We start from the raw sequence: 21,455 nt of genomic DNA on the forward strand, positions 1-21,455 counted from the left end.
CTCTGCCACTCGTCAGCTGTGTGACTGTGGGCAAGTCACTTCACTTCTCTGGGCCTCAGTTACCTCATCTGTAAAATGGGGATTAAGATTGTGAGCCTCTCGTGGGACAACCTGATGACCCTGTATCTACCCCAGCGCTTAGAACAGTGCTCTGCACATAGTAAGCGCTTAACAAATGCCAACATTATTATTATTACATGGACAACGTCCAACTTGGTTTGCTTGTATCACCCCAGTGCTTAGTAAATGCCTGGCACATAGTAAGTGCTTAACAATTATTATTATTCTTATAATTATTAGTAGTAGCAGTAGTAGAAAGACACATAGTCCCGGGAGGAGGAGGAGGAGATGATAGCTGAAAAAATAATTATCCAGTTAAATGTATAAATAATATATAAACAAGAAAAAATGTGTATATATATGTACATGAGTGCTGAGAATAGGATAAAAGATCACAAGTACAAAGGGTGGGTATTGTCTGACGAGGCTGTGGTGTCGTGAATGAATCAGGGAGGGCTTCCTGGAGCAGTTGGATATAATAAGAAGGGCTTTAGAAATGGGAGAGCTGTGGTTTGGCAGATTTGGGAATCCTCTTCTTGAAGCATTGGTTGGCACGCCTATCTCCAGGCCGGTAACAGTTACATATAGTTACCCATCTCCTGTAACAAGGAAGAACTCTTTACCTGGTTTCAAAGCTCCCTCCAGCCTTCTTCAATTTACCTATTGACTCTCACCTCTCACTACTCCCCAGTCTTGTATTTTTCACTCCTTCACAGCTCATCTTCCATCTTGTCCTTGACTCTCCTTCCTCCAATACCTCTCTCACATCTTTTCCCCCCACCTGGAACCCTTCCCACAATCTGAAAGACCACATCTCTTCAAAATCCTCCCCCAATTTTTCCTTTTCCTGGAAGTCTTCAATTAATTCACAGCAGCCTGGTCCCATCAACCCAATACTCATCCTTAGGTATTTTATTGCTATCTTTAACACTAATGAGTGTGGTGTGAGTTATTTATATATTTATCTGTATGTTCAATTTATTTAGCCATTTCAATCCAGCTCTTAGGACAGTGCTTGGCACATAGTAAGCGCTTAACAAATACCATCATTATGATTATCTAGATATTCTTCCTGCAGCGAGAGCTCTCTCCAATCTATAAACTCCTTGTGGACAGGGATCAGGTCTACCAACTCGATTGTATTGGACTCCCTCAAGTGCATAGCATAGAGCTCTGCATACAGTAAGTGCTCAGTAAATGCCATTGATTGATCAAATTTCTCCTCCTGCTTTCTCTATTTGTAAATGCTTTTTTGCCTCTTTTCCCCATTTAACTGCAAGCGTCTCAAAGGCAGGGATCACGCGTATTACTACTGTGTATTCTCCCAAGAGCTTATTACAATGTCTAGCACTCAGTATGGCTCAGATATTACTGATTGATTGGTAGTAATACTGCATCACAATTACCCCTTTTTGAACCACATCCTTTCTCAAACTCTCTATGGCACCAAGAGGAAAGTTGGCTCATTTATTAAAAAATGGAAGCCAATCTGTTTACTTAGAGGAGCCAACTCACTCACCCGTACAGACACACACACCTCCTATCTAAATCATTTCAGTGTCTGCCTTCCTCACAGGAATGTATCCTCTCTGTGGGCAAGGGAATCATGTTTACTAAATCTGTCCTATCCTTCAAAGCACGTAATATAGTCCTCTGCACACTGTAGATGTTTACTAAATGCTACTGATCGATTGGTCACCTGTCATTTAGGTAGAGAAATTGCTCCAAGACATAGAGCCACTGATTCTCACGGGGTGTTGCAAAGAGAGTGGGAAGGTATTTGAATATCTTGTGTGTCAGAATCACCTTACTATTTTATGAGAAGTCAGGGTTGTGGTAAATTGCATTTTATTAACCACCGTAAGCAGGTATGTGTGAAAGTATCTTCTGAGAAAAATGATGTGAATGCAGCTCTCTCGCCTCTTCCTGGATAACCCACTCAGACCCAGTTCTCTGAAATCAAAAGAGAGGGAATGATGACATGGAGTTAAGTTAGCAAGTTGTGAAGGTCTGCGGGAGAGTAATCACAGGTATTTCTACGGTTGAATCAGCCTGGAACATACATCCATTGGACTTCTGGAAAGATCCTTGGGAAATTTCATTTGATGTTTATGACACTATTTTCGTAGGTTACACTCACTTGCCTTAAAAGTCCAGTTTATGTTTTTTTAATTGGTATTTGTTAAGCGCACTATGTGCACTATGGCTACTATGTGCCAGGCACTGTACTAAGCACTGGGATAGATATAAGCTGATCAGGTTGGACACAATGCTACGCGGGGCTCACAGTCTTAATCCTCAATTTACAGATGAGGTCACTGAGGCACAGAGAAGTGAAGTGACTTGTCTAAGGTTGTAGAGCAGACAAGTGGTGGAGCCGGAATTAGAACCAAGTCCTTCTGACTCCCAGGTCCCTGTTCTATCCACGAGGCTCGCTGCTTCTCTGTTTCTTTTGGAACAATGGAAATATGCTTTTTTTCTCCATATTTAAGTTGTTAGCCAATGAAGAAATGCATACGGTAAACAAAGCAGAGCCCTGGTTCACAAAAGTCTCCGGTCGCAATCTTCGTGGAGTCATCCGTTTAAATAGTTGATAGCTTGTTTTTTTGAGGAAATGGCGTAAAATGGAAGTGGTGAAAGTTGGTTCTCATCTTTCAATATAGCAAGAATTCTCAAAGACCAACTGTTGTGTATTTTCCCCTTAAAAAACATTGGAATAATGAGAGACTGAGCAGGAATTTTCATGCAAAGTCTTTCTGGTTTTTAACAATTCCTGTTGAACTTCAAGAGGAGACAGTTTCAACAACAGAGATCACACTTCAAGTTTGTTTTTTTAATGAATCGGTATAAGATAGCATGTTGAAAAGTGTAAGGAATTTGGATCAGTTAAAAAGCTCAAATTATTCAGTAATCTCAATTTAAAGACGATGATTATACTTATGGTATTTGTTGACCGCTTACTCTGTGTCAAACACTATTCTAAGCACCGGCGTAGGTACGAGAAAATCACACTGGATTCAGTCCCTGTCCTACATGGGACTCACAGTTCTAGGTACGAGAGAGGGCAGGTATTGAATCCCCTGAGGAAAATGAGGCACAGAGAAGTTAAGTGATTTGCTCAAGGTCACACAGCTTGTAATTGGCAGGGCTAGGATTAGAGCCCAGATCCTTTGACTCCCAGGCTAGCGCTCTTTACTAGGTCACAATGCTTCTTACAGTTTATTTGCTTTTTAAAAACATAGACGAATGTGTTAGTAACTTTGTTTATTCCTAATAGTGATATCAAATAGCAGTGCAAATGCAGCTGCTCATTTAGGTAAATAAACACCTCATTATATCAAGGGAGCAATTTAAGGTATGGTTGGAAGAAACATGAGTGTCTCTGTAGTGTAGAATAGTGTCCTTGGTTACAGATTCAGAAGACCTCTCAAGATCAACCCATTCATTCATTCAGTCGTACTTATTGAGCGCTTACTTATTGAGCAACAAATAGAGATAATTCCTGCCCACAACGGGCTCACAGTCTGGTCGGGCTCAATATAAGCTTATCCCTCTAGACTGTAAGCTGGTTGTGGGCAGGGAATGTGTCTGCTTATTGTTGTCCTCTCCCAAGTGCTTAGTAAAGTGATCTGCACACATTAAGCGCTCAGTAAATAGACTGAATGAATGAATACAGTATTGGTAGCTGTATTATGGGATACCAGGCACTCGCAATTCTCTTTGAACGAAAAGGTCACGTTTTCACCCAGTTTTGCATTAAGAAAAGCGTGCACTGTAGCACTCATGCTTTCTTCCGATAACATGACAGATTTATTCCAAACAGGCTCTCATTGTTGGAAGAGCGTGCCCTAATTCCCTAACAGCGCTCTAGCCAAAACGCATAATGAAAACACGTGTTATGGTAGAATTGAATGTAGCTAGATTTACCCCTTGTTAACTCCTGAAATTAGAAATGTTGAATGATTGAATACTGTGTCTAAAAGCAGTTCTTAAACACCAATGCAGTAAATACATATCTGATTCTATACTCTAATGAATCAATAAACCCTGTGTCTAATCCTGTCAAATATTGAAAGTGCTCCTTTAGGATAATTTAAGCACCTTGGAAGGGCATGGACCCTGGAGCAGTCATGTAAAGGTAGCCCAACAGAAAGCCCGGATTTTGTCCAGTTAGTATTTTAATAAAAATGAAGATTCTGGCTCCCATACCTTGTGCCTGAATTTCTTCAGGCTACCTATTGATGCTTGCTAATCTTGGATGCTTCCTCACTATGGCATTAGCAAATATCAAAATGCTGTGAAAGTGGGCTTCTCTAAAAAAACCCCAAACCCTGGCGAATAATTCCAGCTGTCGAAGTAATAATAATAATAATTGTGATATTTGTTCAGTTCTTACTATGTGCCAGGCTCTGTGCTACGCACTGGGGTGGATACAAGCAAATGGGGTTGGACACAGTCCCTGTCTCACCTGGGGCTCATAGTCTCAATCCACATTTTACAGATGAGGTTACTGAGGCACAGAGAAGTGAGTTGAATTGTCCAAGGTCACCCAGCAGACAAGTGGCGGAACCGGGATTAGAACCCCAGGCCCATGCTCTATCCACTGTGCCGTGCTGCTACTCACAGTATTTGAGAAAAGGTCCCTTACTAACCTTGCAAGGGTTAATGCATTTTCCAAAGCATTTTGCGCGGATGCAGGAAGCCAAGTTTTCCAATGTTACGTTGCTGGGTGTGCTTGTGTGCCTGACAATATGGAGAGCAGGCTATGGATGGATGGAATTTCACTTAATTGCATTGTTAGGATTCCACCCCTGTTGTTAGTTCCAGAAACTACCGAATTTGGCTTCCTGCCCTTCATTTGGATTTGGGACTCTGCACTGAGAATATATATAGATATTTATAAGATACATGTATCTTATTTTCCCGAGCATGTCTGTAATCGCCAGAAGGCTGCACAGTGTTCCTTTAGGTCATTTGTGGGAAGTAAAAAGATGACCTAGATTATATTTTACTCAGACAATGAGCAATTTTCCAGAGCTCAAATCCTACGCTGCTGAGGCATAAGGGATTAAAGGAGCAAAGACTTTTGAGTCTGAATCCAGAATTTCCTGTCTTGCGTTGGTTTCACCAAATGTTTGCGGCAATTGTTTTCAACAGTCTTTTCTTAAAGGCTAAATAGGTTCGACTTTTTCATAGGAAATAATTAGACCAAACCAAAGAGTGCTGAGAGATGAATACTTCAAGGTTCCAATTTTTTAAATCTAAAGACATTTTTAGATTGAAGGATTTGCACTTAGTTTTTTTTTAAGCCTTAGTCAGGGCTGTTTCCTGTTTTTGTATTCTTAAAACTGCTAAGCTTCTTTGAGCAACTTGCCAGTAAAGATCAAGAGCATGTTAGCCAAAATGGGAGGAGTTAACTTGCTATTCCAGGATGAAGTGGAAAGAAAAAAAAAATAGAGCCATTAAGTTGAGATAGGTAAGAAAGCAAATGATCACTCACTAGTATTTATTGAGCACTTACTGTGTGCAGAGCACTATACTAAGCACTTGGAAGAATGCAATAAAACAGAGTTGATAGTTCCCTGTGCACACTGACTTTACAGTCTAGAGGGATATTGTTTGATCTTTAAGTTTCTTATTTGACAAGCCAGTTGTTGCTCAAGGATGAATCCAACAACCGGTGGTATTTACTGAATGCTTACTGTTTGCAGAACGCTGTACTGAACCCTTAGGAGAGTACAGTACCTGTATCCTGCCTACCAGGAGCTTACAGTCTAGAGCAAAATGATAGACAAATGGCCATATAAGAGATACCTATAGTACCATAACATTTTTAATCATTTAGTCAGGCTATAGGTGGAGTTAATTGCACAGTGACTGAACCCTGAGTTGTTCCCTTTGCTCTCCCCCCCCCCCCACCGCCCTGCCCCACAGCACTTATGTATATATTTGTAATTGTATTTATTTATATTGATGCTTGTTTACAGGTACTGATGTCTGTCTCTCCCCACTAGAGTGTGAGCTCATTGTGGGCGGGGATTGTCTCTCTTTATTGCTGTATTGTGGTTTCCCAAGCCCTTAGTACAGTTCTCTGCACACAGTAAGCGCTCAGGAAATAGGATTGAATCAGTGAATGAGTGAACGAACCTTTGGCTTTTACTCACAGTCTCCCCAGGCTGGGCATCGGCAATCTCTGAACTAAAATGATGGTTTTTGGATGCAGCAGTTGAATTGAGTTAAATTGAGAAGCAGCAGGGCCTAATGGAAAGTACACGGGCCTGGGGTTCAGGGAACCCGGGTTCTAATCCTGGCTCCACCACTTGCCTCCTGCGTGACCGTAAGCAAGTCGCAACTTCTCGGTGCCTCGGTTTCCTCATCTGTAAAATGGGTATTCAGTACCTGTGGGCAAGTCACTTAACTTCTCTGTGCCTCAGTTACCTCATCTGTAAAATGGGGATTAACTGTGAGCCTCACGTGGGACAACCTGATTACCCTATATCTACCACAGCGCTAAGGACAGTGCTCTGCACATAGGAAGCGCTTAACAAATAACATTATTATTACCTGTTCTCCCTCCTGCTTAGTTTGTGGGATAGGATCCACGTCTGACCTGATTATCCATTCATTCAGTAGTATTTATTGAGTGCTTACTATGTGCACAGCATTGTACTAAGCGCTTGGAATGTACAGTTCGGCAACAGATAGAGACAATCCCTGCCCAGTGACGGGCTTACAGTCTTATACCAGTGCTGAGTATATAGTAAGTGCTTAACAAATATCACAATATTATGCAGCCTAAGAAGAGTCAAGAAAAGCCCTCTTTCCCTAAAATTGTGGGGGCTCAATTCTTTCCAAAAGGCAGAGTCCTCGACACACGTGATTTCCACACTAGGTGTATTTTAGCATCTGTCTCTGCCACGAGATCGAAGCTCCTTGATGACAGACTGTCTGTCTCCCCCGATTAATAATAATGTTGGTATTTGTTAAGCGCTTATTATGTGCAGAGCACTGTTCTAAGTGCTGGGGTAGACACAGGGGAATCAGGTTGTCCCATGTGGGGCTCACAGTCTTGATCCCCATTTTACAGATGAGGTCACTGAGGCACAGAGAAGTTAAGTGACTTGCCCACAGTCACACAGCTGACAAGTGGCAGAGCCGGAATTCGAACCCATGACCTCTGACTCCAAAGCCTGTGCTGTTTCCACTGAGCCACGCTACCGATTAGACTGTAAGCCCATCAAAGGGCAGGGACTGTCTCTGTTACCAATTTGTACATGCCAAGCGCTTAGTACAGTGCTCTGCACATAGTAAGCGCTCAATAAATACTATTGAATGAATGAATGAATGAATGAATGAATGAGAACAAGTCTCCTTATCCTATTGTACTCTCCCAAGTGCTCTGTCCACGGTAAAGACACAATAAGTATCAGTGACTGAATAAATAGCCAGAACCTGGGAAATAGGCCCAAAGATTTTAAAGTGCATTCACTGTTTTGCTATCCTGTTTGTGTTTCTGGCAATCTCCCTACTAAGCGGCCACACAGAACTATTCTGATGGTTTTAATCGAGAACACATTCATATATAAGACCGAGCCAAGACTATGTTTAAAACACAGATGTGCACATACTTGCCGGGGTTGGTTTCCGTGATCGGTAGACTACGTAGATAGTATTGGACTGAAACCATTCCTAAAAACGTCGGGTGGAACCAGGATGAGGCGTGATCCAAAGCAGGTCAAAATAGCCTCTGTACATATGTATATTTGTACGTACTACATACAAATAAGCACCCAGAAATCAGGAAAGTACAACTTTAGACTGTAGACTATAAGTTCCTCGTGGACAGGGATTGCGTCTAATAATGATAATAATAATAATGTTGGTATTTGTTAAGCGCTTACTATGTGCAGAGCACTGTTCTAAGCGCTGGGGCAGATACAGGGTAAACAGGTTGTCCCACATGAGGCTCACAGTCTTCATCCCCATTGTACAGATGAGGTAACTGAGGCACAGAGAAGTTAAGTGACTTGCCCACAGTCACACAGCTGCCAAGTGGCGGAGTCGGGATTCGAACCTTGACCTCTGACTCACAAGCCCGGGCTCTTTCCACTGAGCCACGCTGCTTCTCTACCAACACTGTCGTATTGTATGTACTGTTCCAAGTGATTAGCACTGTTCTCTTAACACAGTAAGCCCTCGATAAATACCATTGATCGATTGAACTATGGTTTGTATTAAAATCCAGACTTTCTTATGGAATGGTCACTGAACTTTGCCATTCTACTTTACTCATGTAGAAAGGATGTTGGTTGGAGTTGTAGGATGTCAGGAGTCTTTGGCCAGTGGACAGGCCCAAGAAAGATCTGGCTGGGAGAATCTTCAAGAGACAGGAGGTAGGTGGAAAAAGGAGACAACTGGTGGACGTCACGGGGAGTTGAGTTTCTAGCAGCGTGGCTCAGTGGATAGAGCACGGACTTGGGAGTCAGAGGCCCAGGGTTCGAGTCCCGACTCCGCCACTTGTCAGCTTTGTGACTGTGGGCAAGTCACTTCACTTCTCTGTGCCTCAGTTACCTCATCTGTAAAATGGGGATGAAGACTGTGAGCCTTATGAGGGACAACCTGATTACCCTGTATCTACCCCAGCGCTTAGAACAGTGCTCTGCACATAGTAAGCGCGTAACAAATAGCAACATATTTATTTTTTAGGGTCATTTCTCTTTTCTGTCCTCTTTCCCGGCGACTCCCCCTCCCCCCCATGCTGCCTCAGGCCGTGATTCTTGCCTCCCCTCCTGTATTCCCGGATCACTCTCTGTCTACCACCCTGAGGTAGTAAATCCTGAGAGTGTTTTCATCAATGTTCCTGTCAGTGAAATTGGGACAGGCAGATCTGTTCACTTGCCTCCTAGCCCTGAGCTTTACTTATTTAACGATAAGTATTTGGATTCCGTCCAGCAAAATCAACTTTGAACCTGACGTGAGTTTCTCGATGTCTTTCAGAACAGGTTCCTGTCTTCGAGATAAACAGGCACCGCCTTAACTGCAGGTCTTACCCCATGTTCTGCAGCTCCTTCATGTGCCAGGGTGTTGAATTTCTTGTAGGTGTCCTTCGTATTCAAAGCAGACACCACTGACCTTGAAGTTCACCTTCATTCACTCATTCATTCAGTCGTATTTATTAAGCACTTACTGTGTGCAGAGCACTGTACTAAGTGTTTAGGAGAGTACGATATAAAAATAAGCAGACGCTTTCCCTGCCCACTACGAGCTTACATTCTAGAAGGGGAGACGGGCGTTAAAATAAGGAAATATATTACACCTGTGAGGGAGTATATGGCAGCAAAAGCCATGTGGAAGGAGCATGGGCCAGGTCGAAGGACCTGGGTTCTAATCCCCACTCTGCCGATTGCCTGGGTGACCTTGGGCAAGTCACTTCACTTCTCTGTGCCTCTGTTTCCTCAACTGTAAAATGGGGATTAAATACCTGTCCTCTCTCCTTCTTAGACTGCGAGCCCCATGCAGGTCAGGGGGCTGGGTTCAAGCTGATTAACTTGTATCTTCCCCAGTGCTTACAACCACGTCGTTTGACACATAGTAAGTGCTTAGAAAATACTGTTAAAAAATGCAGGATTCACAGTCTCATCCAAACTGGGTACAGAAAAAGATGGTCGTTTGCTGTGTTGTTGAACTTAATGTTTGCAGGGCTTGACACTGATTTCACTTTTGCCTCCTTGTCTTTCTTTCCATATGAAGCTCTTGGTCAAAGAGAGCTACTCCCTTCCTGAGAGCAGAGGGCCGTTTGGGTCTGTCCTTAGCAACTGACTTCCCATTTTCATTCATTCATTCAGTCATATTTATTGAGTTCTGACTGTGAGCACTTGGGACGTACATTAGAGCAATCAATGGATACGTTCCCTGCCCACAACGAGCTTAGCTGGGATGTAGCATTGTCTGGGCCTTTGAATTTCATCAAGATGCTCCTATGTCCGAAAGTCCAAACTCTTCAGATTGGATATGAATTTTGGGCCGAAGGGCTAGATCAACCTTTTAAATGGTTTCCAATTACATGAGGACCTCATTAATGCTTAATTAAAGTTCATGAGCTGTACAGGTAAGCTGATATCGTGACTCAGTGGAAAGAGCCCGGGCTTGGGAGTCAGAGGTCATGGGTTCGAATTCCAGCTCTGCCACTTGTCAGCTGTGTGACTCTGGGCAAGTCACTTCACTTCTCTGTGCCTCGGTTACCTCATCTGTAAAATGGGGATGAAGCCTGTGAGCCTCACTTTGGACAATCTGATTACCCTGTAAATCTACCCCAGCGCTTAGAACAGTGCTCTGCACATAGTAAGCGCTTAACAAATGCCATTATTATTAATGGGCAAGTATGGATTGGACATAAACTGTACTGATTTCTGTTTGTGAATTGGGAGTTTTATTAGGGGAGAAGGTTTGGAAGAATGAATGAATCAACTCTAAAGAGGAAATGCGAAAGGGCGTATACAGATGGGAAAGCCCAAAACAACCTGTTTACCCAAAGGGCTGGATCCCAAATGGCATGCAGACAGACAAATTTGAATTACAAATATTGTACTCCTGCCTGACTGCACCAAGTGATCTTTCTTATTCCCAGTAGGATCTCTCACTTTCTAAAGGAGAATAGTATCCTTTCTGGGGTGGTACACTGGCAAATCCTAATCCCATTGCAGATAATGGCAGCTAACGTTACATGAGCATGTTTCGGGGAGATGCATTTTACTTTAAAAGTATCATTTGGTGGAGCAGGGTAGCCCAGTGAAAAGACCGTAGCTCTGTGAGTCAGGAGATCTGGGACTGAGTTCAAGCTCCCCTACTAGTCTACTCTGGCACTTGGACATGTCACTTAGCCACTCTGGACCTCACTTTCCTCATCTGCAAAATGGATTAAAATAGATTGACGTATGGGACAAGAACTCTCTCCAGTCTTCTAGCCCCATGTCTTCCTCAGTGGATTTAGCACATAGTGCTTAATAAATGCCATAATTATTTTTACTTCGGTCATGTTTCCATGCATCTCGTGCCTTAATGATAGTAGCCGGTGAGCTATGTGAACAGAACATCAAGGGACCACGTCAGCCTGTCTCCCTGAGTGAGCAGGTTCTACTTCCAGTTAGTATAGTACGAAGTGCTTATTATGTGATAAACGCCGTTTTAATCAGATCAGATAGTCGCTATCCCACTCAAGGTTCACCATTTAGAAAGGGAAACTGGTATCTCATCTCCATTTTACAGATGAGAAAACTGAGGCCCAGAGAAATTAAGTAACTTTGCCAAGGTTACCCAGCAGGCCAATGATAGATTTGGAATTAGAACCTGTGTTTCCTGACTGCCAGTCTTTCCACCAAGCCTCACTGCCTCTTTTCCAATGCCATTACTCACCCTGGCCCTGCTGCTTATCTTGGGTTTCTGAGAAAAGTTCTCAGAGTCCATGTGGGTCAGTGGATAGGGAGCTAGGGAAATTCAGGGTCACCAGACCCCTGAGGCAGTGGCTCAGTGGAAAGTGGCCCGGCAGGAAATAGAAAATACGTTTCCACAAGTCAATTAAAGGACTGTAAGCTCATTGTGGGCAGGGAATGGGTCTGTTTATTGTTCTATCGTCCTCTCCCAAGCGCTTAGTACAGTGCTCTGCACACAGTAAGTGCTCAATAAATACAACTGAATGAAATGAACAAGCTTTCTAGTCCAGAGTTGCAGCCTCACCCCGTAGTCACCAAGACCCATTTTGTTCATCTGAAAACCAGACAGGTAACTTTAGGAAACATGCAGAATCTGTCCATTTCTTTGCAGGTTTTAATGATACTTATCAGAGGGTCTTGGGAAGACAAGCTCTGTGACGATCCTTCATGAGTGTCCACTGGAAAGCATTCCTTGTTCATTTACAATGATTAGTTCTTTCTCCAAGCCATCTACTTCATCCCCCTCTCTACTTCTCTCCAGGTTGGTGAGTTAATACAGCAAAAGGCAATTCCCTTCCTACCAGGTAGCCCTTGGAGGTGGTTTCTTTTAATGCAGAGAATCAATTTTGGACTCTTTGACACAGGAAATTACATTGTCATGTTCAGGTAATATAAATCTGTTACAGAGCCATCTCACTGGAGTAGGAGCTGGGGAGAAAGATCTGATATTGGTTTCTTTTAGTTTAATGAAACTGTACATCTGGACAGTTTTCAAAGGAGAATAATTCAGCCAATGTTTTTTTTCATCTCTGATAATTTGTTTAAAGAGCCAAAAAAAAAAAAAAAACCCCAACCCCCAAAACACCTGAAAAATCCCTGCAGCATTTCACTTCACAAGAACTTGACTTTTTTTTTTTTTCACATTTTTAACTGGGGAGTTTTCCTCAAAGACTGCTAATCCTGTAATGAGGAGAACACATGGCCATAGAGCACCAAACAACTTAACTGTTGAATGAGTTCTTTTATAATGAGCAGTCAATAAATCACTGTCACTTGAAAAGAGGCACTTCTTGTGTGACGGCGACCATTTAAGCTCAATTCCTGGAAAGGTTCCTTATTCCTGAGATTGTAGGAAAAACAATTCTTTTTTCTACTTAAAAATGGTATCTTACCCTTCTTCCTTTATTGTCCTTTTCTTTTTTCTGGTTTGTATTCTTCCGGCCTTCTCCCCCACCCCCCACCCCCAAATTTGAATTTGTTTTTTGATTACTCTGATACTAAAATGGCATTTCTAGCCCACTTATTTGAGCTACTTCTATACTTGTCTTTAACTTTTGTTGTCCTAAAAATACTAGCAAAGCCTGAAAAGTGAAGTCATTCACACCTAGCAATATTGTAGTTTGCAAAAGAGCAGGTCTTTGTTTCTAAAAATCAGGTCAGATTGTCGTCTAACAATGGAGTTTGATTTGGGAATGCTCTCTTTGAAAAGCCAACAGAAGAAATATCATTTACCTTTCTTTGTGGTCTTAGTTGTGCTTAAAATAAGCAGTTCATTCTCATCAGCCCAGAAACCTAAAAAGGCCGTAACAAACATTGGCTTTAGAAACCAGGCACTCGGGAAGGTCATAGGGAATGCTCAAAGGCCGGCCGATTTTTTTTCTTAGCCCTTGCTTCTTCTGATCCTGTACTGGGAGCTGGAGGAGCCGTGCTTTCTGCAAGGTTTGTACTTTTCCCCGATCACCCGGCAATCAAATATAAAAACAAGGAAGGAGATTATCTCTGTGTGTCAGGACTCTGCCAACACTAACCATTATTTCATCCGCATTAGTGGCTCAGTGGCAGAAGGTCACCCGCAATCACTCTGTCTGTTTCTTATCCTTTCTGCCAGGGGACTCTCCCCATCCAAGAAACAAACCCCTTTGCCTAGTGAGGTGAAACCTGCAAATTATATAGTTGCCAGTCTCAATTTGCTGAAGGCCCAGGAGTTAAACAAAAGCCTGACCAAGTGAACCACCCCCCTTCCTACCCCCCACCACTGTTTTGAGCTAAATGGAGAGCTGTGGCAATTGCTTCTTTGATTCATTCAACGATCTTTTGTAGGGGAGAAATCCTCTCCCTTCCTTCCATCCCACTCTTCTAAGTAATAGTTTCTTGGCTGATTTATGCCAAGATAAACATTCCGATGCGATGTGGAAAAGTGAGACAATGGTAAACTAGAATCTGGGCTGGAAACAAGACATGAACAGTACAGTGGGGCAGGAAAAAAGCATCTGAAGAACAGAGTGCTCTGTAGTAACAGTAAAAGAGCAAAATATCTTGTGCTGGTATATGTAGCGTACTCCCTTTTCAGTAATGACTGCACCTGCCTGTGTCAGCACCTAAGAGCAGATATAGTTTACACTGCATCTATTACGAGAGTAATTTAAAATTTCATTCTTCCGACTCTTCAGATTCCATCTGCCTCTGAGGCTGACACATTCCCTCCAACTTGGATTCAGAGAGGGTAACCATATTTTATCTCTTAACCAAGTGCTCTCTCTCTCTTTCCCTTCCTCTTCCCGAATGTGTCTGTTTCTGGCTGTACATATCTGTGCGTCGGCCACTAGAAGGCAAAGGAAACCAAAACCTTGAGTGAAATTAGAGGGCTACTCCAGTTCAAAATTAAATATGTCTTTGCCGGGCAAGTACTTAAAGCAAAAATTAAATCAGTGAGTGAGCTCCAGTTCCTACAACTATGTAAATGAGATACTCTTCTGAATTACGGTGTGTTACTCATGATGCTATTTACCGTTCTCACAAGGTTAAAAATAACCACAGATATGTAAATCTTCCGTAAACTTTATTATTAGGTTATTGTAAGTTTTGTAAAAAGGAGAGACAGAATCTTGATAACATTCAGGGTTTCATTAGGAATTACAGACATGATCCCAGACAAATGTCAGACGAAATAGATGAGGTCTCTTCAGACATCTGAAAAACATTAATAATGTAAGATTGCAGCTATATAATCTGAATTAGTAGAATATATAGTACTGGAGATCGTGGCGCCCCCTGGTGTTCAACGATAACCTTCCTTTTTTTTTTAATATTTGTTATCCAACCCATTTCACCAAACCAAGAAAAAATCTTTTTTTTTTCCAAATCATTTCAAGCCCTGGGCATCTAGCCTTTGAAATTCCATCAGTAACTTTCAAGGGCCTATTTTAAAAATAACCCTTAATCATTCATTCTTTGGATCTAAGTAATTCCAACAAGTTGGCCAATCCCCAACACATTTTTTTTCCCTCTGAAATGAAAACTTACAAACTATCGCTTTATCTTCACTTAAAGCTTCAAGGTTGAGGGATTCTTCCCCATAGAACTTAATTCCTTTGATCCTACTTCATTATTCTTCAATTTACTTTTCGCTGCCATTTTCTTAACTTATCTAGAATTCATTTGTTTTTACTTCCAAGACTTGGAAGTCATCAACATTACAGACCTCTTTTTAATTATACTTCGCTCTCCTTCTTGACAATCTTCACAGTTATTTACTACAATATAATGAACCAAATATGTAAATAATACACCTCAATATACATCCAGTGTTGCTTAAGGCAGGTACCCATTTGATGGCAGCAGTAATAAGAGAGGGAAAGAGTCAAGGTGACTGCAAGAGAGCTTGTTAAGAGCCATCAATTCTTCAGTAGCTGGAGGTATTTATCACTTGGATTTTCCGGCAGGTAAGATGGACACAGGATCTGTCTGCACTTCAGCATCAGACATCCGCTTTGGTCCCTGGAAAACAATATAAATAAAGCTTAATCATTTTGATAAACAGTTGATTCTGATCTTCCGATATCAGTAGTAAGAAATCTGTAGGTGACATTTCTCCCTCCCTGATGGATCAGTCGATCAGTCAGTGGTATTTACTGAGTGAGGACTGTGTGCAAGGCACTGTAATGAGCCCTTGGGAGAGTAATAATAATAATGTTGGTATTTGTTAAGCGCTTACTATGTGCAAAGCACTGTTCTAAGCGCTGGGGTAGACACAGGGGAATCAGGTAGTCCCACGTGGGGCTCCCAGTCTTAATCCCCATTTTACAGATGAGGTAACTGAGGCACAGAGAAGTTAAGTGACTTGCCCACAGTCACACAGCTGACAGGTGGCAGAGCCGGGATACGGTTCAGCAGAGTTGGTAGCCACGGTCCCTGTCCACAAGGAGTATACAGTCCAGTCCACAAGGTTTCTCCCCATTTTTTCCTTCTGTGTAATTGATCTTTTTTGCTATGACAATCAAATGATGGTATTTATTGCTATTGTTCTTGTCTGTCCGTCTCACCCGATTAGGCTGTAAGCCCGTCAAAGGGCAGGGACTGTCTCTATCTGTTACCGATTTGTACATTCCAAGTGCTTAGTACAGTGCTTTGCACATAGTAAGTGCTCAATAAATACTATTGAATGAATTTATTGAGTGTTTTCTCTGTGCAGATCACTATACTAAATGTTTAGGAGAGTACAATAGACTTAGTAGATATGATCCCTGGCCCTCAAGGAATTTACAGTCTAGTGGGGGAGACAGACACTAAAATAAATTACAGCCAGGGGGAATTACAGTTGTGACCCTTTGTCAGGTATCTCCAAGGCTTCTCTCCCCTCTCACAAACAAGGAACCCAAGATTCCTTCCAGACTGGGATATTGCGCCAGTCCAGTTTCTTTTCCCCTTTTTGAGACCAGCTCTAAAAATTCAGAACCTACAGGAGGGGAGAACTGATGAGCCAATGAATCTGGAACTTTCTAAGCCAGAAGTTTCCACACGATTTTTTTCCGAAGGTGACTTCCAAGGTAAGAAGTAGCAAATCCCCAACTGTTTTGGATTGGAATATTATGTGCATAGGCCCATAGAAATCTCATGGCAGTTTTCAAGCTAAAATGGTGTGGCTCCCCTGCAAGTTGTCATTTCATGATACTTTTCCTTCTCACCCACTCGCTACCTTTTCTTGGTTCCTTCCGACAGATATCGCAGAGTAAGCCGGAGGGAAGATTAGGGAGAGCAGTGAAAAAAGAATGGAGACCCTGATGTAGTGGCAAATTCACATAATCCAGGAATATATGAATTGCAGTGTATTGCCACAGTGGTGTAGATCCCACTTTAAATATCTGGTATAGATTCAAGTCAATTTTGGCTTCTGTTGAGTCTGACCTATCTGTATCCTTTCCTTTGTGTTTTATGGCATTTAAGTGCTTACTATGTTCCAGGCACTGTTCTAAGTGCTGGGTTAGATACAACATAATTGGGTTGGACACAGTCCATGTCCCATCTGGGGTTCATAGCCTTAATCCGTATTTTACAGATTAGGTAACTGAGGCACAGAGAAGTGAAGTAACTTGCCCAAGGTCAGACAAATGGTGGACCCTAGGTCCTTCTGAATTCCGGGTCTGTGCTCTACCCACTAGGCCATGCTGCTTTCCTGAACCTCGACACTCCACCCGGCTCCTCCCCTGAAGTACACGAGGATGAAAATCAAGGCAGCCTCCCTGTGTGTGGAGAAGTCCTGATTCTCTGAGTTGAAGCTGGTTGTGAGGCTCAGTGATGAGATGGCTTTTGGTACATGACGTCATCCACCATGTCTCAAGTGAGTTTTATAGGCTCGTCTGGGTCCCTAATCATAATAATAAGGGTGGTATTTGTTAAGCCGTTACCACGTATCCATCAAGAACTGAACGAAGCACTGGGGTAGATATAAAATGATCAGGTCAGGCACTGTCTCTGTCACAGACGGGAGTCACGGTCCGTTTAGGAAGGAGAGCTGGTATTTAATCCCCACTTGACAGATGAGAAAACTACGACACAGAGCAGTTAAGTGATCGCCAAGGTCACGCAGCAGGAAAGTTATAGAGCTGGGCTGGGAATCCAGGTCCTCTGACTCCCAGACCCATGTTCATTCCACTAGGCCACGCGCTTTTAGTATGTGTCTTAAAGATGTTGGCTTCATGCACACACATTCCTCTTCCCCACTTAGACTGTATTCTCAACTAGGTTTGGGGAAAGTGTTCTGCCTGGCTTTTTCGGAAACTTCCCTGACAACACTGAGCCAATCAGTGCAGTCAGGTAGCATGCCGTACTTTTCCACTTCATTTTTCCTCCCAACCTCCTCTCCTGTCTGTGAGCTGCCACAGGCGAGTGCCTGTTAAAAATGATTAAAACCACAACGTAAATTATCCACCGACTGCTGTTAATTTTAAGTCAGCAACCGTAACAAACTCCACACAAACACAATAAACAAAAACAAAACCCAAAAACCACACACTGCGAATCAAACCCCGAACATCTATTTCTAGACTTTCAGTCAACGTATGTGATTATGCCTTGGACAGGTTAAGACATCTCCTTGAAAATGTCCTGTGGATTGTGGATGTTAACTGAATTGAAATCTTACAAACTTTGCATAAACAAGCCAGCCCTTTCAGGTTCACACAGACATCTGAACAGCCCACACACCAATTAAAAGATTTCAGGGCCCTTATGATTCCTTGCTGTCTGAACCTCGGCTTTCTTTTTTGTAGTGAATGGAGACAGTTAACTCATTTAGAGCAGTGTGGCTCAGGGGATGGAGCACGGACCTGGAAGTCAGAGCACCTTTTTTGTATGGTATTTGTTAAGCGGTTACTATTTTTCAGGCACCGTTCTAAGCTCTGGGGAAGATACCGGGGATTGAGGTTCGACACAGTCCCTGTCCCACTTGGGGTTCACAGTTTTAAATCCCCATTTTACAGAGGAGGTAACTGAGGCACAGTGAAGTGAAGTGACTTGCCTAAGGTCACACAACAGATAAGTGGCAGAGTCGGTATTAGAACCCAGGTCCTTCTGACTCCCAGGCCCGGGCTCTATTCACTAATAATGTTGGTATTTGTTAAGCGCTTACTATGTGCAGAGCACTGTTCTAAGCGCTGGGGTAGATACAGCGTATATCAGGTTGTCCCACATGAGGCTCACAGTCATAATCCCCATTTTACAGATGAGGTAACTGAGGCACAGAGAAGTGAAGTGACTTGCCCACAGTCACACAGTTGACAAGTGGCAGAGCCGGGATTTGAACCCATGACCTCTGACTCTCAAGCCCGTGCTCTTTCCACTAGGCCACGCTGCTTCTCTTTTCCAATAAGCCTGGCTTCTAGAACCTGGGTTCTAACCCCAACTCTGGGGCAAGTCATTCGACTTCTCTGTGCCTCAGTTTCCTCATCTGTAAAATGGGAATTAAATATCCTTCCTCCTCACCCCCCGATAGACTGGGAGCCCCGTGTGGAATAGAGACTGTGTCTGATCTGCTGGCACATCGTAAATGGATACCAAATATCCATTATTATTATTATTCTGTAACGTGTGAATAAATCACATCTTTTGAACACTTTACACCCAATAATGAGAATTTTTGTTGTTGTTATTGTTCTTAATTCAACTGAAGTGCCAGGCACTTTTTGCTTGAATTGTTTCTGGGCACTTTCATTCGTGAAGGATAAATGTTTAGCTGCCTGAGCTTTCTCGGGCCAGGGAGAGAATAATCAGAAGGACAGCTTGGCCCCTTTGCTTCCAGAGTGGGGTGTGTTCATTGGCCAGTCATGAGATGAGAATGTCTAATGATCAGGACGCTTGTTTTTCTAACTCTGGTTGGCACAAAAGAGAGGACCCAAACTTCCAGGCCAGAGAGCTGCATTAGATCATTTCTAGAAGTTCAAAAGCCATGCTACTAATGTTACTAATAATAACGATGGCATTAAATAATAAGTGGAAAGAGCCCGGGCTTGGGAGTCAGAGATCATGGGTTCTAATCCCGGCTCTGCCATTTGTCAGCTGTGTGACTGTGGGCAGGTCACTTAATTTCTTTGTGCCTCAGAGACCTCATCTGTAAAATGGGGATTAACTGTGAGCCTCACGTGAGACAACCTGATGACCCTGTATCTACCCCAGCGCTTAGAACAGTTCTCTGCACATAGTAAGCGCTTAACAAATACCAACATTAATAATAAGTGCAGTACTTAAGTACTTACTATGTGCCGAGCACTGTTCCAAGCGCCGGGGTAGACATAAGGTAATCAGGTTGTCCCATGCGGTGCTCACAACTTAATCCCCATTTACAGATAAGGTACCTGAGGCCCAGAGAAGTGAAGTGACTTGCCCAAGGTTACACAGGCAGAGCCAGGATTAGAACCCAGATCTTTCTCTCAGGTCTGTGCTCTATCCACTAGTCCAGCTGCTTCTCTGCCCTTCCACCCTTCCCCTCTTCCTAGCCAAGTCTCCCTCAAGCAGGTCACCTCTTCCTTCCGGCTCCCTCCACTCACAAGATCTTTCTCACTAATACTTCCCCTTCGGGGACAGAACTTGTTTTCGGGCAGGTAGAAAGGGAGGGGCAGATTTTGGGAGGTGAAAGCCCACTGAGGGTCACCAGAAGGTGAATGAGTCTCATAAATGGATCAGCAGCCCCAGTTACGGCTCAGGTACAGTGTTTGGTGTCTTCCTGGGAAAACGTCTCCGACTGATCTCACGGCGCTCTCTTAACCCAGCTCTGCCGCTTGTCAGCTGTGTGACTGTGGACAAGCCACTTAACCTCTCTGTGCCTCAGTTATCTCATCTGTAAAAATGGGGATGAAGACTGTGAGCCTCATGTGGGACAACCTGATTACCCTGTATCTACCCCAGCGCTTAGAACAGTGCTCTGCACATAGTAAGGGCTTAACAAATATCAACCCCCCCCCCCAAAACCCAAACCCATCCAAATAATGCCATTTCCACCCACCTGGCTTTTGCCCTCCTAGGGTGGTTGATACTCGAGCTAAGGGTGTGGGATTAGCCCGTGAAGTGCTGCCTTTGTTTCATCAGGTTAGCCTGCCACGGCCGTTCGTGAAACACATTTCTCTGTGTTCATGCGATATTCAGCCCCAGCCTCTGCAGGACGTGGGCCTTCCTTGCACATGGAATAAAGAGGGCACTGTTTGCCAGGACCAACTTCAGATGATAAGCAAGGGAGATAATTGCCTCGGGGTTCACCTACAGCTGCAGGGTGGCCAGGGGGAGGCCATGGACAAATATTGGCAGGCCCCCGTGTGATCAGGGAAGTGAGAAGAGAAGGCATGGAAGTGGTGCCGGTTGATCAGGAAATTGAGAATAGAACATGAGGACTGTGGGGCAAGGAGTGTGTGCCAGGAGTTCTCCGGGAGAAATGCCCCAGATTCAGAGAAGTGCACTAGCAAGCAATGTGGTGTAATGACATCATATATACTATGTTGCACGCTCACTCCGTAAGCAGTCTCCAGCTTGCTCCTCCTACCTCACCTCGCTACTCTCCTTCTACAACCCAGCCCACGTACTTCGCACCTCTAGCACCGACCTTTTCACCGTGCCTCCTTCTTGCCTGTCTTGCCACCGACCCCTGGCCCTCGTCCTGTCTCTGGTCTGGAACTCTCTTCCTCCTCAAATCTGACAATTACTCTCCCCCCTAATCCCCACAAAGTCTTATCGAAGGCACATCTCATCCAAGAGGCCTTCCCAGGTTAGCCCCCCCCCCCCTTTTCCTCTTTTCCCACTCCCTTCTGCATCACTCTGACTTCCTCCCTTTGTTCTTCCCCCCTCCCAGTCCCAAAGCACTTACGTACAAATCTGTAATTTCTTTATTTGCATTGATGTCTGTCTCCCCCCACTAGACCATAAGCTCACTGTGGACAGGGAATGTGTCTGTTCATTGTTGTATTGTACTTTCCCAAGCGCTTAGTACAGTGCTCTGCACACAGCAGCATGGCTCAGTGGAAAGAGCACGGGCTCTGGAGTCAGAGGTCATGGGTTCGAATCCGGCTCTGCCACTTGTCAGCTGTGTGACTGTGGGCAAGTCACTTCACTTCTCGGGGCCTCAGTTACCTCATCTGTAAAATGGGGATTAAGACTGAGCCCCACGTGGGACAACCTGATTTGCCTTTGTCTACCCCAGCGCTT

At 43.5% G+C, this 21,455-nt stretch overlaps 1 protein-coding gene across 1 annotated transcript in view; it reads right to left on the reverse strand.

The window, feature by feature from the left end:
• Positions 1-14,311: 14,311 nt before the first annotated feature.
• BCAS1 (brain enriched myelin associated protein 1) overlaps positions 14,312-21,455 on the reverse strand; it is a 61,758-nt gene continuing 54,614 nt past the window's right edge. The window contains exon 10 of the mRNA XM_029070646.2: positions 14,312-15,266. Coding sequence (XP_028926479.2) covers positions 15,192-15,266 — 75 coding nt within the window. The 3' untranslated portion in view covers positions 14,312-15,191. The remainder of the gene's footprint in view (positions 15,267-21,455) is intronic.

The sequence above is a fragment of the Ornithorhynchus anatinus genome, chromosome 8 (assembly GCF_004115215.2).
Source record: "Ornithorhynchus anatinus isolate Pmale09 chromosome 8, mOrnAna1.pri.v4, whole genome shotgun sequence".
In the NCBI taxonomy this organism is placed as follows: domain Eukaryota; kingdom Metazoa; phylum Chordata; class Mammalia; order Monotremata; family Ornithorhynchidae; genus Ornithorhynchus; species Ornithorhynchus anatinus.